Source organism: Populus alba, chromosome 3, assembly GCF_005239225.2.
Source record: "Populus alba chromosome 3, ASM523922v2, whole genome shotgun sequence".
Lineage (NCBI taxonomy): Eukaryota > Viridiplantae > Streptophyta > Magnoliopsida > Malpighiales > Salicaceae > Populus > Populus alba.
Genome location: NC_133286.1, coordinates 21,742,658 through 21,765,186, shown reverse-complemented (window position 1 = coordinate 21,765,186; position 22,529 = coordinate 21,742,658). Strand labels below are relative to the sequence as shown.

At 33.9% G+C, this 22,529-nt stretch overlaps 4 protein-coding genes across 5 annotated transcripts; 1 reads left to right on the top strand and 3 right to left on the bottom strand.

Moving 5' to 3' along the window:
- The first annotated feature begins 2,569 nt into the window (after positions 1-2,569).
- Positions 2,570-6,046, top strand: LOC118054343 (UPF0481 protein At3g47200-like). 2 transcript variants are annotated; one of them, XM_035065887.2, is made up of 3 exons: positions 2,570-2,705; positions 3,201-3,476; positions 4,655-6,046. In XM_035065887.2, the coding sequence occupies exons 2-3, from the start codon at positions 3,294-3,296 to the stop codon at positions 5,942-5,944; spliced, it is 1,473 nt and encodes a 490-aa protein (XP_034921778.1). In that variant the 5' UTR covers positions 2,570-2,705; positions 3,201-3,293; the 3' UTR covers positions 5,945-6,046. The 2 variants fall into 2 exon arrangements, with proteins under 2 accessions (XP_034921778.1, XP_034921779.1); XM_035065888.2 differs by having other exon boundaries at positions 2,570-2,709.
- A 1,185-nt stretch (positions 6,047-7,231) lies between these two features.
- On the bottom strand, positions 7,232-12,562 carry LOC118054340 (uncharacterized). The gene is made up of 12 exons (XM_035065884.2): positions 11,299-12,562; positions 10,994-11,196; positions 10,713-10,910; positions 10,467-10,538; positions 10,093-10,188; positions 9,850-9,929; positions 9,621-9,696; positions 9,192-9,402; positions 8,854-9,047; positions 8,508-8,613; positions 8,267-8,356; positions 7,232-8,166 (listed from the first exon to the last, which is right to left on the bottom strand). Exons 1-12 carry the CDS (start codon positions 11,813-11,815, stop codon positions 7,415-7,417), a joined length of 2,595 nt encoding a protein of 864 aa, XP_034921775.1. The 5' UTR covers positions 11,816-12,562; the 3' UTR covers positions 7,232-7,414.
- A 4,364-nt stretch (positions 12,563-16,926) lies between these two features.
- On the bottom strand, positions 16,927-18,318 carry LOC118054611 (putative UPF0481 protein At3g02645). Its single transcript, XM_035066244.1, has 4 exons — positions 18,068-18,318; positions 17,690-17,906; positions 17,170-17,569; positions 16,927-17,081 (listed from the first exon to the last, which is right to left on the bottom strand). The coding sequence occupies exons 1-4, from the start codon at positions 18,316-18,318 to the stop codon at positions 16,927-16,929; spliced, it is 1,023 nt and encodes a 340-aa protein (XP_034922135.1).
- A 1,940-nt stretch (positions 18,319-20,258) lies between these two features.
- Positions 20,259-22,254, bottom strand: LOC118054339 (putative UPF0481 protein At3g02645). The gene is made up of 2 exons (XM_035065883.2): positions 20,575-22,254; positions 20,259-20,455 (listed from the first exon to the last, which is right to left on the bottom strand). Exons 1-2 carry the CDS (start codon positions 22,179-22,181, stop codon positions 20,404-20,406), a joined length of 1,659 nt encoding a protein of 552 aa, XP_034921774.1. The 5' UTR covers positions 22,182-22,254; the 3' UTR covers positions 20,259-20,403.
- Between the last annotated feature and the right edge of the window lie 275 nt (positions 22,255-22,529).

Below are 22,529 nucleotides of genomic sequence, written 5' to 3'. Positions count from 1 at the left end.
TCTCTAATTACACTCCTAATTGGCCTCAAACTTTCAATTTTGTTTAATTTCACCCTTGACGAACTTCAATTTGAATCCCATATTTTCGCGCCTTTTCCAGTTTGGTTCTTGGTTTTGGATTTATTCAATAAAGTCCCTAATTGGCCATCAAACTTCAATATTTATGCAATTGAGCACATGATTTGACCAAATCAACTCTCAAAAATTATAATATGAAACTTTCATTTCTTCCAATTAAAGCTCAAATTGACTTAAAAAGTAATTTTTCCTGCAATCAAACCCTCTATAAATTCAATTAAACCTTCAATAAAATCCAATTGAGCCCATAAACATCCAACTTTGGACTTTTCTCCTCAAATTAAATTTTGTTTTTCAATAGGGCTCTTATCATTCAAGTATATACTATCAAAATTTCAATCTTTATATTTTTTAACCTCCTTAATCAATTGTTCTGACCATTTTCTGCGACCTCCAGCCTCCTACTGCTATTATTATTTTTCCAATTATTTCCGACTATATATTTATATAGTTTTTTCTTTTTTATGCGGGGACCCAAAAATGGGTTACGACACGGCTGACGGTGAAGATCGTTGGTCTGTGGGTTGTTTGGTGGGGCGGCGGCTGAGTTTCTGTCGTGTCTGTGTAGCTGCTGGTGGCTTAATGGAAGGGAGGCCTGATTCAATTTGTGATTGGAGAAGAAGAAGTTGAAACGGCCAACAAGAGGAGAGAGTGAGGGGGAACGACTCTGCCCCCCTTTTGGTCTTGGCGAGTTGGCGGTTGGAGAATGGAGCAGCTAAGAGGGAAGATATGTGGAAATGGGGGTTGTGAGAAGAGAATGGGAGCTCTGATTTTTGTCCGGTGTGTGGCTAAGGGGAGAGGGACAATGGTGAGGCTGAGAGAGGGAAGGTCTGATGAGGGGAAAGGGAAAAGTAAAGGGGAGCTGTAGTCGCGGAGAATAAGGGTAGAGCGGCTGGTTTAAAGAGGGGGAGGTTTGTGTGCAGGGTTATAGATTAAGTTGAAATTTTATGTGGAGTCTTATAAAATATTGTTTTAATTTAGGTTAGAGTTTTAGAATTTTTGGAGGTCAATAAGAATTGTTTTTCAAGTTAAGTACAATTAATGGATAAAAAATAGTACAAATGAGTGTCTAGAAGTTTCTTCAAGGGCCAAATTGAAAATTAGATCATAAAGCCTTCTTTATAAGCTGCTAGCAACACAAACACTAAAAAAAAAAAACAAAAAAAAAGTGTGCAACCAACCAAGAAAAGAAAATAGAGAATATAGAGCTCTTCTCATTTTTTATGGAAATTACTTAAAAAACCACAAATATAAGAAAAGTGAGTAACATGAAAATTTTGACTAATTAAAGAAAGGGTTTTAGGTGTTAGGGATTCAACAAAGAATTTAAAGAGTAAAAGTATGTTTTTAGAGAAGGGAAAATAAATTTTAAGGAAAATGCGTAGGAGAACTTGATTCAACTTATATGTTATATGTTGAGATTTACTTTTCTTTGCATGATTTTTCAAATTAAAAGTGTTTCTATAGATTTTGAAATTAAATTAATGATCAATTTTATAAAATAGAATCCAAGACTATAGTTTAAGAAAAGTTGAATGAACAGGACAAAAGTAAACAAAAATAAATAAATAAAGAACCTTTTTCATTTCCAGGCGAAAAACTTTGTTTTTGTTTAAAAAGGTTTTAATTTTTGTGTTATTTAATCTTTATTATTTAAGCAATTTATATTTGGGTCTTAATTTTTTTTTTTTAATGTTTTGGTTTTTGATTTTTTTTAGAGATGTGAGAAAAAAAGGATTGAGAATGAGACCAGTTTTTTTACCACAATAGTTTTTTTGCACATTTCTTTATCATACTTTTGTTTTTATAATGAAAAAAAAATATCATTTTACATTAAAGAAACCAAATATATGTTTTGGTTTCTCTACCCATACCAAGTTTTACTTTTTAAAAAATAAAAATAAAGTGTTTAACATTTTAGGAGGAGAAATTAACTCCTAATTTTTTACTTATTCTTTTCTACATGAACAGAAGGAGAATCTTGCTGGATAAGAAGGTATTGAGATCCCGAGATATTAATGACTCCTTATAAAATATATATAATTTTTTTTTTATATGGATGTAATGAAATGATGCTTTGTATTTTTTGATAATTATGTTGATAGAATATTAATTTTATTTTCAGATCCTTGTAATAATAAAATAGATCTTGTTTGAATATTAGATATTTTTTATATATTTATGATAATTAATCAATATTATGGGATGAATAAATTATGTAAATGATATTAAACGAATCCTTTTGGTTATAGAATATAATTTTTATATGTAACTAATGTGAATGTCATGTTAAATTTTTTTATGCTAAATTAAGTAATTGCATGTTATAATGCTTGTTCATATGATTAGTAAAATAAAAATAAAAATTACTTTAAATTTTTATATTTAATTGAGAAATTATCTAGATAAAATAATAGGGATATTACAATTGTACTGTGTCGTATGTGGTGATTAAGGATTATTGATAAGTACGTGTGTGGTGATTAAGGGGCAATAGAACATTTTGGAAGGTATATTAAAGAGGGAGAGCCTACCATTCTTGGCACATCTTTTTGGACACTAGAGGTGGATTGTCATCATTGAAACGAGAAGAACTTCTAAAACTGCCGGTTGTCGAGAGCTTTTAGGTATGTAAGTTTCTATCCAACAGACTTTTGATGTCTTTGTTAATTGCTTTTAGAGTAATATTAATGGAATTTTATGAAAACTACAAGGGTTATAGTGGAAAAATTGAAATTATAAGAGTAAAGTAGAACAATGATGAATCTATAAGGATAATTATTGAAGTTTACCCTTTTATTTTACAAGAAGACACCACTAATTTGCATTCCATAATTAAACATAAGTGAAAAGCTTGTCGCTAAAAACCCCTCAGAAAACTGAAATTTTCCAGTCCAAAATTGGGTAACATATAGAACTGGATACCAGTTTTTTATTTTTTTTTTGAGCGGGTGAACATGTGAAAAGACATGATTTAAGAGAATATTGTTCAAATCTGATTTCTTGGAAATATTATTGTGTTTGTTTCCTGAAAATGTTTTTCTTAAATATGGTATTTCTGTTTGTTTTATCAAATAGTGATTAATTATACGTGCTGGTTCTAACGCCATTGATTATCTCAGTTCAATCTTAAGAGGGAAATTGGCGGAACATCAAGTACTGATCAAAGGATAACGGGTCAGATCCTTGGAAGAGACAAGAAGGCTTTCTCCGCTATGGAAGATGTACAACCTGTACAAGCTTGTATGGAAGATGTACAACCTGTACAAGCTTGTATGGAATATGAACAACCTGTACAAGGTTGTATGGAATATGAACAACCTATGGAATATGTACCTCTACAAGCTATTGGAGAACAAAAAAATATGCACCCGCAACAATTTCCTAAACAGAGCAAGGTAAGTGTGGAGGGTTTATTTTACGTTATCAAGGATAATGAAAAAGGATTACGTGATTGTTATGCAGCAATATTATTGTTTTTTTTTTTTAACCCTTCTCTTATTATTTCCTCTCAAGTCCTTATGCATGTCATAGTATCTTACAACAAAAAATCGAAACCTAAAAAACTGAAAGACCAAAATAAAAAGAAGATATTAAATAGTTAAGAGTAATATTAACAGGATTTTATGAAAACTATAAGAGTAGGAGTAGAAGTAGAATATTAATGAATCTATTACAAGGAAAATAATTGAAGTTTACCCTTTTATTTTACAGCAAGACACCACTACTTCGCATTCCATAATAAAACATGAGTAAAAGGCTCGTCACTAGACACCCCATGAAAACTAACACAGAGAAATAACCACAAATTAAGATTGTATGGTAATCAATCAGGAAAGGCTATAAAAACGAAGCTTGAGAAAGCTTAGCCTTACACAATTCTCATAATACAAGGAAAAATACTCTAAATTTTATTCTCAATTATCAAAACTTAATATTACACCTTTCCATCCCAAAGGTGATAAACTTGAAGAAATTTGAAGCAGAGAAGAGATGTGAAAAAAACAGAGTTCTCATTTACAGTTTTTTATGTTGTACATATGCATATATATACAAAAGAAAAAACTTGCAGCAAGGAAAGACAATCCTGCGCATCCCTTCTCCCAACAGTATGCTAAGATTATATGCTAATAATAAATATACAATCATATCTAAACTAGGTAACAAATAAGTTATACTTGGTAATAGCGTAATAGTGAAGATCTTTAGAATTGATTCAGTATCTTCAATAAAACTATATAAAAAATCTCAATAATGATAAAAATTTATTATTTGCTGCGTGCAAACTAAAATAAATTATCTCAATAGAAAATTAGTGAAATAGTTTTTTTAAAAAAAAATTTCTTTTTTGGAGGCTTGTAAATGAGAAGAACTTTTTGAAACCAATAAAATTTAAGTGAGCTTGAGTAGCCATGAAAAATATCTGCGTTTAGCCATTATATTGCTGTTTGTGTGAAAATGTGAAAAGACGTGATTTAAGAGAGTATTGTTCTAATTTGATTTCCTGCAAATATTATTTTGGTATTTCAGTTTGTTTTATCAATAGTGATTAATTATACGTGCTGGTTCTGAGCAGAAGATAATGGATCAGAGCCATGAAGTTTCACTTGATATCAATGAGTTGGCCAATTCTTTGACGGAGTGGTTGAAGATCGAGAAGGCTCCCTCCCCGGAATGCTGCATCTATAGAGTCCCCGAACGATCGCGGAAGTTACATAGAAAGGCATTTACACCTCGAGTAGTCTCAATAGGCCCTTTTCACCATGGTAAGGAAAATCTAAAAGCTATGGAAGACCAAAAGAAAACGTACCTGCAGCAGTTTCTTGAAGAGTACAAGTTAAGTGTGGAGAATTTATTTAACATTATCAAGGAGAATGAAACGAAATTACGTGATTGTTATGCAGAGGCCATTGATCTTACTAGCAATGAATTCGCAACAATGATCGTACTGGATGCTGTCTTTATTATTATGGTCTTACTGAAGTTGAAGTACAGGAGATTGGTTTTTAGAAATGGACGTAGTGATCGGATTTTCTATCGTCCATTTATGCTACATAACGTAGTGTTCGATATGCTATTGCTTGAAAATCAGCTTCCATTCTTCATCCTCGAGAAGTTGTTTGAGCTATCCAGCGTAGCTGCCAATCCTGATAATTGTACCCTTATTGAGCTTACTTTTGGGTTATTAAAAGTATCATGGTCTGGCTGGGTAAAAGAGGACAGTTGGAAAACAATCAATTGCTGTGGTTTTCTAAGATGTCAATGGGCTGGCTGGGTAAAAGAGGACAGTTGGAAAGCAATCGATATCTCTGGAGTCCTGCATTTCGTTGACTTCCTAAGAAAGTGTCAGCAGCCACCGGCGTTGTGCCCTCGTCCCGAAGAAACAGCCTTTTCAAGAGCACCCACTGCAACAGAGCTCCATCAATATGGAGTGAAATTTAGGAATCCAGAAAGAAGCTTACTGTTTGGCATAAGATTCAGGAAAGGGATTCTAGAAATTCCACAACTGCAGATAGATGAAGGCACGGAAAGCTTATTGAGAAATCTTCTGGCCTTTGAGGAATACCATCATAGGATTGAGGATACTTTCGTAAATGACTATATTAGTTTCATCGGCTGCCTCGTCAGGGCCCCTAATGATGTGGAAGTACTTTCTCGTAAATGGAAGTCGAAAAATATGCTAAACAGTTATGAAGTAGTGTCGAATCTTCTTGACAGTCATGACCACGACAATATTGTTGTCACTACAAATAGTTTTCTTTGGGGTGTCTGCGAAGATCTGAATTTACATTGCAGAAGGCGTAGGGATAGTAAGTTAATGGCCTTGAAGGCAGCTTTGAAACAGATGTTTGTCAATAATCCATAGTCTCTGTTATTGCAGGTGGAATTCTCACTGTCATACAAACAGTGTGTTCCATCATTCAAGCAAAAACATTATTTGCTGTATATTAAATCATTATTTGCCTCTTGTCAGAGTCTTATCAGAAACAAAACAATTTAGAGCATTAACCACCGTAATTACTCTATAGTAGAGAGATATGCAAACGAGGTAGAGATTCAAGATATATATATATATATATATATATATATATATATATATGATGATTTGGCTTATAAAAAAATGTGAGTCCTAAAAAAAACTAATAATTAAAAAAAATAAAGCTGACCTCTTGATCGAACTGCCTGCTTTAGCAAAGAAATATGGATTATATGTTAAAGGAATTAGAAAATTATGATTTAAATGGAAAATGAAAATCTTGAGTATTTATAAGGAATAGGATTAATTTTCTACTAATTATTATTACATAGATAGGATCTTTAATTCCTAAGATTTTGCGGCTCTATATATAGAGAAAAAAATTGGTGTTCTTAAATCTAAAAAAAAATAGCTTAAAAAGCTGTTTCAATACAAGAAAAAACTCAATTTGTAAAATCATAATTAAATTAAAAATTGATGTAGAGAAAGCTAAGGATTTGAATTTAACACACGATAAGATATAAACACAATCAAAGTTCTACAAGACTATAGTTTTATTAATCAAAAAGTCATAAAATCTGAGAATATAAATTTAAATACCGTAAACATTCATAAATAGCTAGAAAACAACTAATTTAGAAAAATAATAAAGCTAACATCCAAAATTAACAAGGAAAAGGTTCCAAATAGGGTCCAAAACTTTGAAGGCAATTTTAAGGACTTTTGAAGTGGAATTCAGGATTTTTGAAGTGGAATTTGGTGAATATGAGCAATGATCAAGTTTGGAGTGCGAAAGATGCTGATCGTAAGTTCAAATTATTTTTTTTTATCAAAAATTCACTGTAAAATTTGAATTTGATCTAGTAATCAAATAAAAAAATATAATTATTTTGAGCCTTGAACCATTTTTATTTGTCGATTTGATCCATGAAATCTTGGATTGGTTGTCCCACATCAAAAATCCTATTCTAAATAGGAAAAAATAATTCAAAAACAACAAAAAAATAAATTAAATGGTAGCTTTCGAGCTTAATTTGAGCCTCAAAGAAAAACAGCCTGTAAGCAAGCTGGTTATCCTATATAATTAAACATTTAAAACATTGTAAAAACATTTTAGCTTGATGGAATCAAAAGATAAGCATGTTCTTACACTAGAGTCTTTTCATACACCAAAAAAATCTTAACAGTTAAGGAAGTAATATAATAAAAATAATTATACTAAACTAATGAAGAAAGTGCCCCACACCAATTAGGACACCCTTTCCTCGTAAGAGGTTTCAAGGTCAACCCTCCTCTTTATGTATTGAACTTAATTTATCTAAAAGCAGAGTCACTAATCAATAGCTCTATCAACACTTGTTAAGGTTGAATGTTAAAATAAATAGTGTAAGATTCATCTCTCAGACTATGTAATGGTGCAAGAAGAAAATTTCTTTTGTCCCCCTTTGCAACGAAGCTGATTGGATGATATTGACTTAGTCCTTTGTTCATTACAAAGCTGGCTCCCTGATTAAAACCAGTATCTGACGATGTCTCCGATTTGCAGCTAAGCTTCATGCTTTGACCTGACTTATAATCCACACCACTGTACACGTAGCAACCATTCTGGATACCTGATTCCAGGGATATAGTTCCGTCTTTTCCATCCAATCCAGGAACCACGCGGAAGATAGATGATCCATCATCATCAGCAGAGTTTGTGAGTGCAAAGCTTCTGTCTTTTCCTTGCTGCACTAAAAGCATTCCAGGAAGATGAAAGGGTTCAAGCATGACTGATTTTCCAATAACATCTTTAACACTTGAGAGTTTCGAGGAAGAAGAGTCTTTTAATACAAGTCTAAAGGTGGCTTGAAGAGAAGCATCGGTGCCTGATTCCGGGAGCTTTTCCATTGATATTGACTGGTTTGAATTTGTTAACACAAAAGTCGAAATTCCAGACTCTTGGGAAAAAGATACTAATTGTCCGTTATAAGAGCCAGGGATTGGTGTTATTGAGTCTGAAAGAGAATTTCCTGACCCGGTTTTGAGGTTCCAGTCACCAATTGTATGACCAGCAAGTAGGTAAGGACCATATAGTATTGCCTGAACAGAAGCATACTCATGCCGGTCATCTGAATGTTGTTCAGAGGACTTTGTCAGCTCTATGTCCATCATCATTATAGACATTTACGAAAATATTTTACATTACAAACAGGAATCCAAAGAAAATACCTTTAATGGCCTCTGTTCTCAAACTGATGGGAATCTGGAGGGTTAGCTTGTCACTGCTTCTCCATTTTCTATTGACTGATAAGAAACTACCTGCATTAGAAGCAGAGTATTAGAGACTATTCCAGGTATCACTCTGAAGATGCCAAATGAACTCTCCTATTAGCACTTATAAAATGTATTAAGTCAAATATGAGAAACCTGTAGATTAACAGATGCAAATAGTCAATATTATACTTCACACCTGGAGCCGGTAGACGCAAACCCTGAGAATTTATTGTTGCAGTAGCACCTTCTGAATTTGTCCAAATTGGTATCCGCAAATACAAGGTCGATGCTTGGCTAGTCCCCTGCACAAATCAGATCCATTATGATCACAGGTAGGCCTTTTTTTCCCATCCCTTGTTAAGAATTCTCTGTGCACTTGCACACTACAAAAATAATTATAAATTTCCAGTAGATTTAGCCACTTTTTAACATCGTTTTCCCAGCCAAGGAGGACCCAGGTCGAATTTTTTTTTATTGGCAAGCACCTCTAAAAGTAACACTAGTTTCCGTATGCTCATATGATAGATCGATTCAGCAAATACCTTCTTAGGAGAAAAGGTTAATGTCACCCGAAGATATGGATCCGAAGAAACGATAGGATCAACTTTCTGATTGAGCACAATCTGTCCAGATTTCCAATCAAGAGAGCTTGATATATACTGAATGATGTAAAGGCCTGGGGCTTCTCCTTCTTCAAAATATATGGAATCTCCCAGCTTTGAAAATGATTCAATTCCTGTGGGTACAGCAACAAAAGATAATATCAAATTGTTAGCACAGAAGCAGAGGTATGTTTCTCCTCCTACAAGTAAAAAATGATTAAAAACAGTGAACTGTATTAGCAGCTAAGAAAGGATGAGGCAGGTAACAGTTTCCACACCTGTTCCATAGCAGCACCAAAAAGAATCATACGAAGTCCCCCATCCATGATAGCTATTGGCTTTGGAACTTCCAGGATATTGTGGAAGCATGTAAATCATCACTCCAGGTTCTGTTCCTCTTTGGATGCCTAGCACACCGTTTGTCAGAGCTCGCTCGTAATAATCTGCATAAGCCATTTCTTTGGTCCATCTGAACAGGTGGCGAGAGACCTACAGGTTGCAAATAAAGTGCAGAGTATTTAAGCCGGAAAATTTATGTAACACGAAGATGAAAAAACTGCCAGGTAAATGCCGTATAGATGCCAAAATGTTTACTGACATACAGACCTTGGAGTCAAAATAAGTTTTTGAAAAGATCGAAACAAATTCTATTCATCAAGTACACATAAAATCTAAATCAGTAAGCAGAGATATGATATGAAACACACCTTCAGCATATTATAAGTTGTGCATGATTCCTCATTTTCTGTCTGTAACGTGCTAGCCAGTCGCTTTGGATCTGACCTACTCACACATCAGGCAAGGTGTCAACCAACAGAGGATAAGATCTTAGCAAGCTTTTTTTATGAAAATAGAAGCAAGATTCTTCTATATGGAGGCATTAAACCTACTTCAGAATATCACTAGTATTATTGAACTTAAAACAACAATCAGTACCAGAACTCGCTAACAGAAGTTCCTCCAGTTGCATAGCTGTGAGAAGAGTTGACTACATCCATGAAGAATGCTCCTATATCCTGGAAGATCAAATCTGTCTTAGGCAGTTTTAAGATCAGAGATCATGCATGCATGACTACTCTAACATGAACTGCAATAGCTCAGTAGAACAGTAATCAAAATGCTACAACATTTCATAGAAAATGCTGCTCAGGTAATCTATGATTAATATAAAGCATTAACCTTGTAAAGAGGATCGCCAGTGATTTCATATCGCATCTGTGCACCGATGACAACAGGGATATGTGTATTGGCGTGGAAACCTGATATGTCATCGGCCTACAAGGAAGAGAAGGAGCTTCTATAAAATAGCCTGCATTCCAAATTCATTCTATTTGCAATATAAAAAACTCAGAAGTTCATCTTAAATTAGGCTTGCTCTAACTGATTGGAATGGTTATGTCAAAGATGATAACATTTCATTTTACAAAATCAGAAGCTTGTTTTCTCAAAGGGAAACTATTCTTACCGGCAAAAGGAAGGAAAAGACCTGAAAAACCAGAAGACTAAAACACCAGCCAAAAGCTGAAAAACAACAATTGATAGTCATAAATTACCTGTACTGCAAGCAAACCAAGGAAGCAAGGCTTGTCAAACAGGTGAGCCAGCACCAAATGCTTTGGATCTCCCTGCACCAAAGTAACATTTAAGGCTCCAGTTAAAGATATCCAGAGGTTTATCTTCCACGGAACAGAGTAAATTCAAAAAATATATCCATTCCAGCTCCAGGGAGACAATTCATAGGACTCGTTAAGTGAAGAATCAGGAGAAGCAAAGGAAACTGCACAGATTAGTGTACTTACTGTAATGCTAAATAACTTGTAAAGGACATCATTCATACCACCAGTTTCCTCGTTGAGTGATAGATAATGCCTTTCAACACTGTGATTGGTTATAACGTTTCTAACTCGATTGTAAAAGTAATCAACCATCCACTTAACCATTTTTAAAGCTTGAGCATTATCTGCCAATGTATATTGGTCCAAAAGACCTGCTAGGATCTGTCAAAGCCAACAACACAAATGGTTAGTCGTATGATTTTCTGAAGAATCACTACAGTGAACCATTTTGAAGTAGATACTACCTTATGAATGGTGTAATAAGGAGCCCAGACTGGCTTTATAGCTTCAAACCGATCAAATAATTCAGATGGGAAAGCAGAAAGGTATCCTGTTCCCATTTTCACCTGACAGGCAGATAGAGCTGAAACTACTGCAGACATTTTCTTCTTTAGAGTTACATTATGAGTACTAGCCCACATCTGTGCTGATGCACTCAAATAGTGCCCTTCAACAAGCCAAATCAAATTTGTTTGTCATAAAAATATATGTACTAATATTGATCAACACTAAATTTAAGATCATCAGCAAAAACCACAAAAAAACTAACCTACAAAATGTCCTCGAAGCTCGGAATCCGGTGCCTCCCAACCACCATAAGCTTTTCCCGGTGTAGACGAACCTGCAGTTTTCCTAAAGCTCCACACCAAGTTATTCACATCCAACATCAACAAGTACTCCAAGTTTGTTTGTTGAGCCTTCCAATGGATTGAACTTGGATCCAATCTCACATTATGCAATGACATTTCGTTAAGGAAATTTCCAGAGGATTTCAAAGGACTTTTCAAATTTCTATACATCATTTCCCAACTATGCTCATCTTCTTCTCTCAGTATCTTTCGTGGCAGCAAACTGGCCCAAGCTGAATCATCGGTAGGTATCAAATGATAATGTTCAAACATTTCTTCTTTCCATGTTTCATTCTGTGATGATAAAAGTTCATATCGAAATGAATGTGACGATAACTGAGTCGGGATGTTTGTACACTCCTTGCTGATACCAAAACTACATAGCATAGACACCATGGCCAAAGCTAACAAACCCTTCATTTCTTTTTCCATTTGCATATATCACAGTTCAAGAACACCCAATTTGAGTTAACTTAAGCTTAGCAGAACAACTCTTTTGAGTTCAAATTCAATTAAAAAGAATCAAAACATGAACTTTAACTAGAACCCAGAAACCAAAACCTCACTTTGCCAAAATTTGCAGAAACAAAGATCAAAATCATCAAATTCAAGTGGTACTGATCTTATACCAATAAACACAGAATTGTACAAGACTCCAAGTCAAAGAAAATCACCAAAAACAAAGCGAGAAAGAAGCAAAACCAAAGGGCCTTGAATAGCTGAATAAAACAGGGCACGTGAAGTCCCTATATGTACATACACACAGCGCCAACAATAGCAAGAAAGAGTCCAAAAATATCAAGCTCAAAAGACTAAAAGCTATTGCTCCTCCTACTACCACTACTACTCTCTTATCATCTCGTGAAAGGCAAGAATTTGGTTTCGTGCACATTAAAAAACAAAAGATAAGATAAGAAAAGAAAAGAAACCAAAAACAACAAGGAATGTGTATTCTACACACACACACACACACATACACAGAGAGAGAGAGAGAGAGAGAGAGGGATTTAGAGTAGACAAGAGAGAGTATAAGATGACAGAGAAGAATCACGGATAAGTTGTCGGTTTCTATGGAAGGCTGCGTATGACTAAAATTTGCAGAACTGGAAAAGAGGAATCTGGAGAATCTGATGAGTAAAACTACAAAAACATAGAATCTATCTTTGGACAACTGTTGAGAGACAACAACACACAGCTATGTATCTATTTAAATATAAAGTAAGAACTTAGCTGTTAAAAGGGTTCTATATATATATAAGTTGTAAATATTTTTAAGTTCCCGGGTTTTTTGTGGGTTGTTCCTGTTTTTATTGGATTTCCAGATTATGAATAAGAAGAGAACGGTTTTTGCTCATTTGGTGTAGAAAGATTAAAATTTTTTTCTCGTCAAATCTTTGATAAATCATCTCAACCAAATTAATAAATTAAGTAACAGAATTTATTTAGTTTTTTTAATTATTATTGGAATCACCATCTCAAAAGGTGTTATGGGTACAATTTAGGCTTAAAAAAAAAACTGAGTGAAAGTAAACCGGATTAAATGAATGAGTACGTCGATCTTAATTTATCAAAATCTAGTATAATTTTTAAAAATAAAAATCTTGTTTACTAAGCAAAAATCACAAAATATTTGATGAAAGTTTTCGTCGTTAGCTTTAGATTTTCATTAATCCCTATATATATATATATATATATATAGAATTTAAAAAAATATCAATCACTGTTTTATCACCACTCAAACTTGTGATCCCAACTAGTAAAACAATTGAGATTGAAAATGGACATCTCTCATAAACTAAACTTGCTGTAAGTTTTTTATTATTATTGGCAGGAAAGTATTGCACGCGACCAATAATTAAAATATTCTTAGTAGCTTTCTTCATTAGGGTCCACTGGGATTCATATAATAAATTGTGAAGGGAATGAAGGCATGCAAAGGACAATCAATTAATAAACCAGTTATTTTAAGAATTATTTGGTTGAATTTATCCAAAGGGCCAAATCATCCATGCAAGTTGCAGAATAGATTGAGAGCGAGAGTATCATATCATGCGATTTGTAATTGGATGTAGCACGTCTGATTCCATGCTTTCCATAACAATTAACTCTTCTTTTTAATTTAAAAAAAAAATAAAATATGACACTTTCCCTTTTGTCACAGCAGTTTCCTGATATTTATTGCAAAATAAAATAATCATAGTTCCATATCTCAGGCATAGTGTCCAGCCAAGTTTTGTAAGTGAATGTATGGTCGTAAATGTCCTGTAACTGCTAAGAATACCGTCTTGTTACCCAAAGCTCTCCCGTGATGGGACATTTGTGTTAAATATCTTTCTTCAAGTCTCCATGGCTGAAAAGAAACCTCTCCTGGTTGGCTGTTGTTGCTTCCAACTATGTAGGTTAGAGAATTGGACAAGTTGCTCAATAAAATGTCTCGTACGTCTCTTTCATCTCAGCTGGCTTGTAATAATACATTAGTGGGGCAGGAAAAGAAAACTTTGTAGATCAAACAATCATTTATAGCCCTTTTTTCTCTCTAATAATTGGAGGTTATCATACGAGTTCAAATTATGGAGGAATATTTACGAGGTTGTTTCTATCAAATTACTAATTTAATATTGAAATATCATCCGACTCGCTCGCATCATTCGACAAGAAAAGTAAATATATGATTGATTCTACGGGGTCTTCCATATTTTAATCGAAGTCCCACTTTCGGAAACATGGAAAGAGTATTTATAGACTCTAATTCTGAAACTTTATCAGTTTTGAAGAGTGAGTGCTATTTCATGGCTGGGAATGGAAGAACAATTTATTTAATTTTGAACAGATAAATATTTACAAAGTGGGATTTTAAGGGACAAATTTCCAGGCCTTTATGCTTTGTCTGCTGCACATGGGAGAGTATGTGAAGGAACCTTGGCATTGGAAGTTAAACTGGAAAAGAAGCTTCATTAAGGCCATCAGAACTCTCACTGTCAACAACTCCTTCAATTGTTCAATGAGGTTAGTTTGAGTCCAAATTAAGAGGATAGCAGAAAGTCCAGCTATAAATACAGTCAAGTCTTGCACCAATATATTGGATCGAATTGAATATTTTATTAAATCAATCATTGCATATTTCAAGAAATTAATCGTGGCATGCTTCCTAGAGGCTTATAGTACTTGGACATCAATAAAGGACACAAATAATTCAAGTTTAAGTATTTTATATTCATTTTTGCTCCACCCTCCTCCATTAATCAATAATGTATTAGCAATAAGCTCGCAACAGCCACATGCATATAAACCTTATCTCTAGACAGCCAATTATATATATGAAGGCGACATTACGATTTGGAAAACAACATATTGTAAAACAAATCTATCAATTAAAAACATCGAGCTCAAATAAAACAGTTGTAAAATTAATTCTGAAGAGTATAACTCAACTAGTCAACTCAAGATTTGCTCTTTAAAGATCACTAGTTTGAATCCCATAAATTTCAGGACCACTAAAAACATTCATGATTATTAACTTTAAAATATATGAAATTAATCGAATCACGTATAAAATAGCCTAGGTACCCACCATAATTAAAAAAATAGTGCAAAATTGTTACGCAAAATTAATACTGGGCAGTCGAAGAAGGTGGAAATATAAGTTAAGATATTATTTATTTCTAGTTTTAGATGGGTTTGAAATTTATCTGGTCCAACTAAAGAGATCTAAAGTCTAGACCCAATCCATGTCGAACCGAGAGTTCTGGACCCCAACCCACCACCATTGCAGGATGGGCAAGGCTTATTTTTCTTAAACCCACGATTTAAATAAGTAAATGGAAGTAGGTAATTAAGATGATTTACTTCCATTTACCTCTAGTTTTAGATTCACGAGTCACGAAATCAAATAAGTAAATGGAAGTAAATCATCTTAATTACTAGGCCAACTCCTTAAGAGTCAAATGATAGCTAGGCATGCTAAATAAATTATAGAAATTTGATTTTTAAAACAGTGTTAGTAAACATATTTAAAATCTTTCTAAAAATATATTCATATCTATTGTTTTTTTATATATCTTTTTTTATCCTTAAATATATATCCATACGTTTTATAACTTTTGTGGTTTATTAATTTATTGCCTCGTTCACGTGCAGACTAGTTGGTTGCCATCTTGCAGACCTCCTCCTCCTCTTCTTTTTTTAAGGGACACATACTCATTTCGTTTTGCATTTAATAGCAGACACTAGTCGGTATTTAATTTAATTATAGTTATTAAACTCGAATTAATTTAACATGGTTGACTTGAGATTTAGCCTATATGTCCCTTGTACTGAATTGGTTTTTTTTTTAGTCAACAAGAAGTTTACTCATTTTGATCCAATATTTAAATATTCAGCACCTTTGTCGATCCATTAAAAATTTGGTTTTGAAAAATTATTCAAAATGAATTTTTAATTACTAATCAAATTCCAGATACCTTGTCCCGAGGGTTTAATAACTTTTGTTTTAGTCATTTCATAATAAAAAAAATCAGAAGAGTGAATGAAAAAAAGATGAATGCAATTTTATTTTATTTTTTATCAAAGAATAGTTTAAGTGAGTTTTTTTTTAAGAATTTATCAAGTAAAAATCTTTAGACTTGAAACTTGTAAAAATTTATATTTATTTTTTAATACATTTCTTAAGTAAAAAGTTTTTGAGTTTTTAAACTTGTACAGCCTCGTATTATCTTGTATTTAATTTTTATTGATTAGATAGAAATAATAAGATTTGAACTTATAACTACTTAATCAACAAGATATCTTTTAAAAAAATTTAAGGTGTAATTTGAAATCTTATAAATAGTTTTATAATACTCTTTATTTTTTATCTTAGTCCTTCTTTTCTGATCAATGATAGTAAAACATTAAATCCAATTTGATGCTAACGGACTCAAAAACTCTTCTTACAATGCCCATAATATTTTGATGAACTTAAGTTGATTTGCATTAAGGAAAAAGACGAACAAGGGGATGTTGTGTCCCATGATTTGAAGCCAACTAGATTCGTAGATTACAAAAGAAACCTCTAAGAAGGCCCAAAACAGAAATAAAAAAATTCAAACTAATCAAATTTGTTACAGAAATTAAAGCCAAGCAATGAGCCAATGAGGTCTTTTGGTCTTTGAAGTCCTCCATAGCTTTACCAGGCTATCTGCTGCATGGCTTGCCTCCTGTAATAGAAGGATGAAAATGATCACTTGTTTCAGAATTATTCTTAGAAGTGTGTTACAGTGCCAATTGGAAATAGAAATGTTAAAATACAGTACAGATTTAATATAGAGAAGCCAACCATTTTGAGCAGCCATACACAGAACAGAAGGCCTCCAAAGCAGGCAGCAAGGTGAGAAGATCAGCTGCTAAGAATGTGAGAATAGGCCATGAGCTATGAACATACTTCTTGAAAGGCGTTGAAATCCGAACTCTCCAGTTATTTGAATAATAAGCATGCATTTGCATCCTCTATTGCCTTGTCAAGAATTGGAACTTTGGTTATATTCATGAATTTAGTAATTCCTTGCCAAAGATTAATTTGCTGCTTCCTCGTCGCTCTTGAGTCGATTCAAGACAATCCCTGAATCCCTCAAAATCCTCACATCCTCTTTTGTGTCTGGAATCCCACTCGTCAATTCAACATAGCGTGTAAACACCGAGCATTCTGGTTCTAAACAATCCTCATAAGCTAAAAGATTCCTCAGTAACACCTCTGAGTTATCGTCCAAGTTCACCACCGGAAGATAAAATTAATGCTCCACAAGGTTCGTCAAAACAGATAGTCTTCAAGCCACCCTTTGTGGGGATGAATTTGACACCAACCCCAGAAAGTTTTGTAGCAGATGGAATCAAGAGTTGTTCGATCAATAGACTTGCACCGTTCAATCCAGACTCGCTTTCGATCTCTGCAGCTACAGTTTCAGCTGTTGATACAACTGTGGTTATTTCACTTTTGGGTTTAAGAAGGCGAGACTCTTGATGAGTTGCCATGGTATGGTTACTGCAGCCTTGACAGCTTTTGATTTGAGTATTCGTATAATTAAGAAACCGAATAGGAACTACAATAATGAAACATAAAAAACCCCATATCGACTTCCAAGCTTTCTTAAAGCAACCAGTCTCCTCCTGGTTTTCTTTGCCCTCATTCGAATCTTCGATTTCCCTTTCAATAACATCCTGTAATTTTGCTGCAACCTTGCAGTAGAGAAGGTCAAGAAGGTGTTTCTTTTGCGGACATTATTCGCTAACATGTTGCTGGCCATCCACGATTTTAATCGGAGACACGTGCTGACAAACTTTTATTAACATCCTGGCTAACGCTTCGTCAGGATTTTCATACTGAAAATAGGTATTGACTTCTCTGAGCACAAAAGGAGGGATTTGGTTTTCCAGCATCACCATATCCCTAAGGATTCCATTGTGAATGGTTTTCTTCTTGGAGAAGTGGTTGACCATATCTGCTAGACTAGAAGATGAACGATTCCTTGATGGCTCTTCAGTTCTACTTATGAAGCTGTGGAGGATCACCCCCAACAAGAAGGAAGCATCAATGACAAAAGTAGGCTAGTTCTTCTCGATCAAAATCCAAGTAGGAAGGATAACAAGCTCGGACACTATCATCATTTTACTCCAAATGCTCAACTATGTCACTGAACCTATTAATTGTTTAGATACTTCTGGGCTCTTTCTGCTTCAACGAGCTTGTAACGCTCCATTTCGAAGAGCTCTACGCGTCGATGATGATAAGGGCCGATTGCAACTAGTTGAGGGATGTATGCTTCTTGGTTGGTTGAAACGATGGCTTTGGGTACAATGAAGATGCAGTCAGGAACATCTTCATCTTCATCTTCTATACCTTCATCAAGGGTTCGTTTGATGTGTATCACCCATTCACAGCCAGTGCTACGATTAAATTGCTTTATCATTTCTTTGGACACAGGAGGAGGGATAGTTAGAGTTGCTAAAACATGAGTGCAGCTCAAATTTCTTAAAGAGCTGGAAAGTGGAAATATTGTTGAAGATAAGCAAGTTGTTTGTGATTTGTGGATCACCAAATCTAGCTCATGCAGAATCCTTTCTTTGTTTTCTCCTTTCCTTCCTTATTGTTTCCTTAAATCATTTTCCAATTTCATTTTCACCCAAAGCAGCAATGTAATCTCACGAGCTAGAAAGAGATGGAAAAAAAAGCCCAGACAGTTCATGGGCCAGAAGGAGAAGAAAAGGTCAGGACAGCTGGAGAGAAGAAAAATAAAACAGAAGATCACCAAACTTACCAGCGAGGAGAGAGAGAAAAACTTGAGATGAAAGTTACATTAAAGCTCCAATAATAATAATAATAACTTGAAATGAAAAATGAGACGTTGAAGTACGTTTACCGTTATTTTGAATAGTCAATTCTGTTTTTAATCTTTTCATATAAAAAAATTATTTAAATTTAAATTTTATATAAAATTTAATAATTAATTTCTATTATCCTCTAATACTTGATTTTTTATGGATAATTTTTTTTTTTTAATCTCTTGAAATATTTTATACATCTATTTAATAATGTTATTTTATCAAATTAACGTGTTGTCTATTTCAGAGCATCGTGGCTATGAAATTGTTAGTTCTTCATTGGATTCTTGTGATCTTATTGACCTGGCATCATTGCCTACTTACAGAAGTGGTCCTCTCTAGATATCTTTATTTAATTCACTCCTAACTCTTTCTATATTTTTTTTTTCTTCTCGATATTGTGAATTTGAGATCTGAAAGAGGACACAGTTCTTTTGTATGGATGGTCCCGAATATATTTATAAAACCCTATGACCCAAATTTAAGATGTGGGTAACAAGTACTTAAGCGGGTTTTAAGATTTTATTTTTATTTAAAAAAAATTAAAATAATATTTTTAAAAAACAATAGTCAAAACAAGTTTTATTTTTATTTTAACCAAGTCGTGGGTTAATTAGTTGAATCAATTTAGTTTAACTCTAATTAAGTTTAATATAAAACCTAAGTATAGATTAAGTCTCGAATTAGCAAATCATTAAATTAATCAGTAGAATTTAACTAGGTTTAACTCTTAAAAACATATAACCTTCAAAGTACGTTGAAATGGTGTATAAAACGGTCAGAATATAAAATTAATACAGCTTAATTAATAAAAATTTAGCTACATGAATTGACTAATTTAAGAGTATAGCTTTCTTAATTTAAACACCATTTCTGATCAGGGGTGAGATTAAATTGCTCAATATGCAAAAACATATAATTATAATATAGTAGGTTTGTTTCTGTGTTTAAAAAGTATTTTTAAAAAAAATTAAAAATTTTTTATTTTTTTTATTAACTTCAAATTAATATGTTTTTAGTGTTTTTAAATTATTTTGATTTGTTGATGTCAAAAATAATTTTTTAAAAATAAAAAAAATTATTAATATTTATTTTAATATAAAAAATTATTAAAAAAATAACCGGAACACTCACCTGAATTCTTTCATAGCTCTCTCTCTTTTGCATGTGTGATCTCCTCTTACACTGCATCATCTATCATACAACGAGGGGCTTGTCATTTAGCACCTTTCATGTCTTAAAATAGTCAGCCAAAAATTAAGATATATATATGTCTTTAAAGGAGTAATTAAAAGATTAAATCTTATCTTTAGTATAATTAGCTTTCATACCTGAACTTTAAAGGTCAATTAAAGTTTCTAACTATTATAAAATTAGATGATGATTTTTATTTTAAATTTTACTCTACCAATCCTAATCATAAATCATCGAGATGTCTCTCTCTAGTGACAAGACTAAAAAAACTCTTCACTACAATACCCAGGGTTTGATGAACTTAAGTCGATTTTCATCAAGGAAACGAGGAACATAAGGATGTTGTGTCCCATAATTTGAAGCCAACAAGATTCATAGATTACATAAGAAAGCTCTAAAAATGTCAAAAACAGAAATAAAAAATTCAAACTAATCAAATCTGTTACAGAAATTAAAGCCAAGCAACGAGGTCTTTTGTTCTATGAAGTCCTCCATAATTTTGCCAGGTTATCCGCTGCATGGTTTGCCTCCCTGTAATAGTATGGATGAAAATGATCACTTGTTTGAAACTTCTTAGAAGTGTGTTACAATGACATTGGCAATAGAAATGTTAAAATACAGTGCTACAAATTTATCATAGAGAAGCTGACCATTTAGAGCAGCCATACACAGAACAGAAGGCCTCCAAAGCAGACAGCAAGATGAGAAGATTAGCTGCTAAGAATGTGAGAACAGGCCATGAGCTATAAACATACTTCTTGAAAGACGTTGACATCCGAACTTTCCAGTTATTTGAATAATAAGAATTTGCTTCCTCTATTGCGTTGTCAAGAATTGGAACTTTGGTTAGCTTCAAGAATTTAGTAACTCCATGCCAAAGATTTGCTGCTTCCTCGTCGCTCTTGAGTCGATTCAAGACAATCCCTGAATCCCTCAAAATCTTCACATCCTCTTTTGTGTCCAGAATTCCACTCATCAATTCAACATAGCGTGCTAACACCGTGCATTCTGGTGCTAAAGAAGCCTCATAAGCTACAAGATTCCTCAGTAACACCTCTGAGTCATCGTCCAAGTTCACCACCGGAAGATAAAATGCTCCACCAGGTTTGTCAAAGCTGATAGTCTTCAAGCCTCCCTTTGTGGGAATGAATTTGACACCAATCCCAAAAAGTTTTGTCGCAGATGGAATCGATAGCTTTTCGATCAATACACTCGCATCGTTCAATGCAGACACACTTTCGACCTCTGCAGCTACAGTTTCTGCTGTTGATACAAGATTGGTTATTTCACTTGTGGGTTTAAGATGGCAAACACTCTTTATGAGTTTCCATGGTAAGGTTACTGCAGCCTTGACAGCTTTTGATTTGAGTATTCGTGTAAGAAACCGAATAGGAACTACAATAATGAAACATAAAAAACTCCATATTGACTTCCAAGTTTTCTTAAAGCAACCATTCTCCTCATGCTCTTCGTTGCGCTCCTTCGGCTCTTCGATTTCCCTTTCAATATCTTCGAATTTTGGTGCAACCGTGCAATAGATAAGATCAAGAAGATGGTTCTTTTGGAGACATTCTTCGCTGACACGTTGCTGTCCATCCACGATTTTAATAGGAGACGCATGCTTACAAAATTTCATTAACATCATGGCCAACGCTTCATCAGGATTTTCAAACTGAAAATACCTATTGACTTCTCTTAGCACGAAAAGAGGGATTTGGTTTTCCAGCATCAGCATATCCCCGAGGATTGCTTGGCGAATGGTTTTCTTCTTGGCGAGGGGGTTGACCATATCTGCTAGACTAGAAGATGAACGATTCCTTGATAGCTCTTCAGTTGTAATTATGAAGGTTCGGAGGTACCCAAGCAAGAAGGAAGCATCAATGGCAAAAGTCCAGGCCAGTTCTTCTCGATCAAAATCCAAGTAGGCATGATAACAAGCTCGGACAGTGGCATCATTTTCCTCCAAATGCTCAACTATGTCACTGAACCTAATGTTTTGATACTTCTTCTGGACTCTTTCCGCTTCAATGAGCTTGTAACGCTCCATTTCGAAGAGCTCTACGCGTCGATGATGATAAGGGCCTATTGCAACTCGTTGAGGGATGTATGCTTCTTGTTTGGTTGAAACTACGGCTTTGGATACACTGAAGATGCAGACAGGAACGCCTACATCTTCCTCATCTATACCTTCATCAAGGGTTCGTTTGATGTGTATGACCCATTCTTGGCCAGTGCTACGATTAAATTGCTTTATCATTTCTTAGGACACAGGAGGAGGGATAGATAGAGTTGCTAAAACATGAGTGCGCGCAGGTCACGCTTCTTAAAGAGACGGAAAGATCGTTGAAGATAAGCAAAATGTTAATTTGTGGTTTGTAGATCACCAAATTTATCTCGTGAAAAATCCTCCTTTTTTTCCTTCTTTAATTTCCTTCATTATTGTCTCCATCAATCATTTTCAATTTCCTTTTTCGCTCGAGAAACAACACAAAGAAAAAAAAAAAAACGTACAAGTTTTTACACTATCTAACCAACATGTTTTTGGAATTTTCTCAACTACATGTCATCTTCTTCTATTAATGGCGAAATGAAATCTATGAGATAA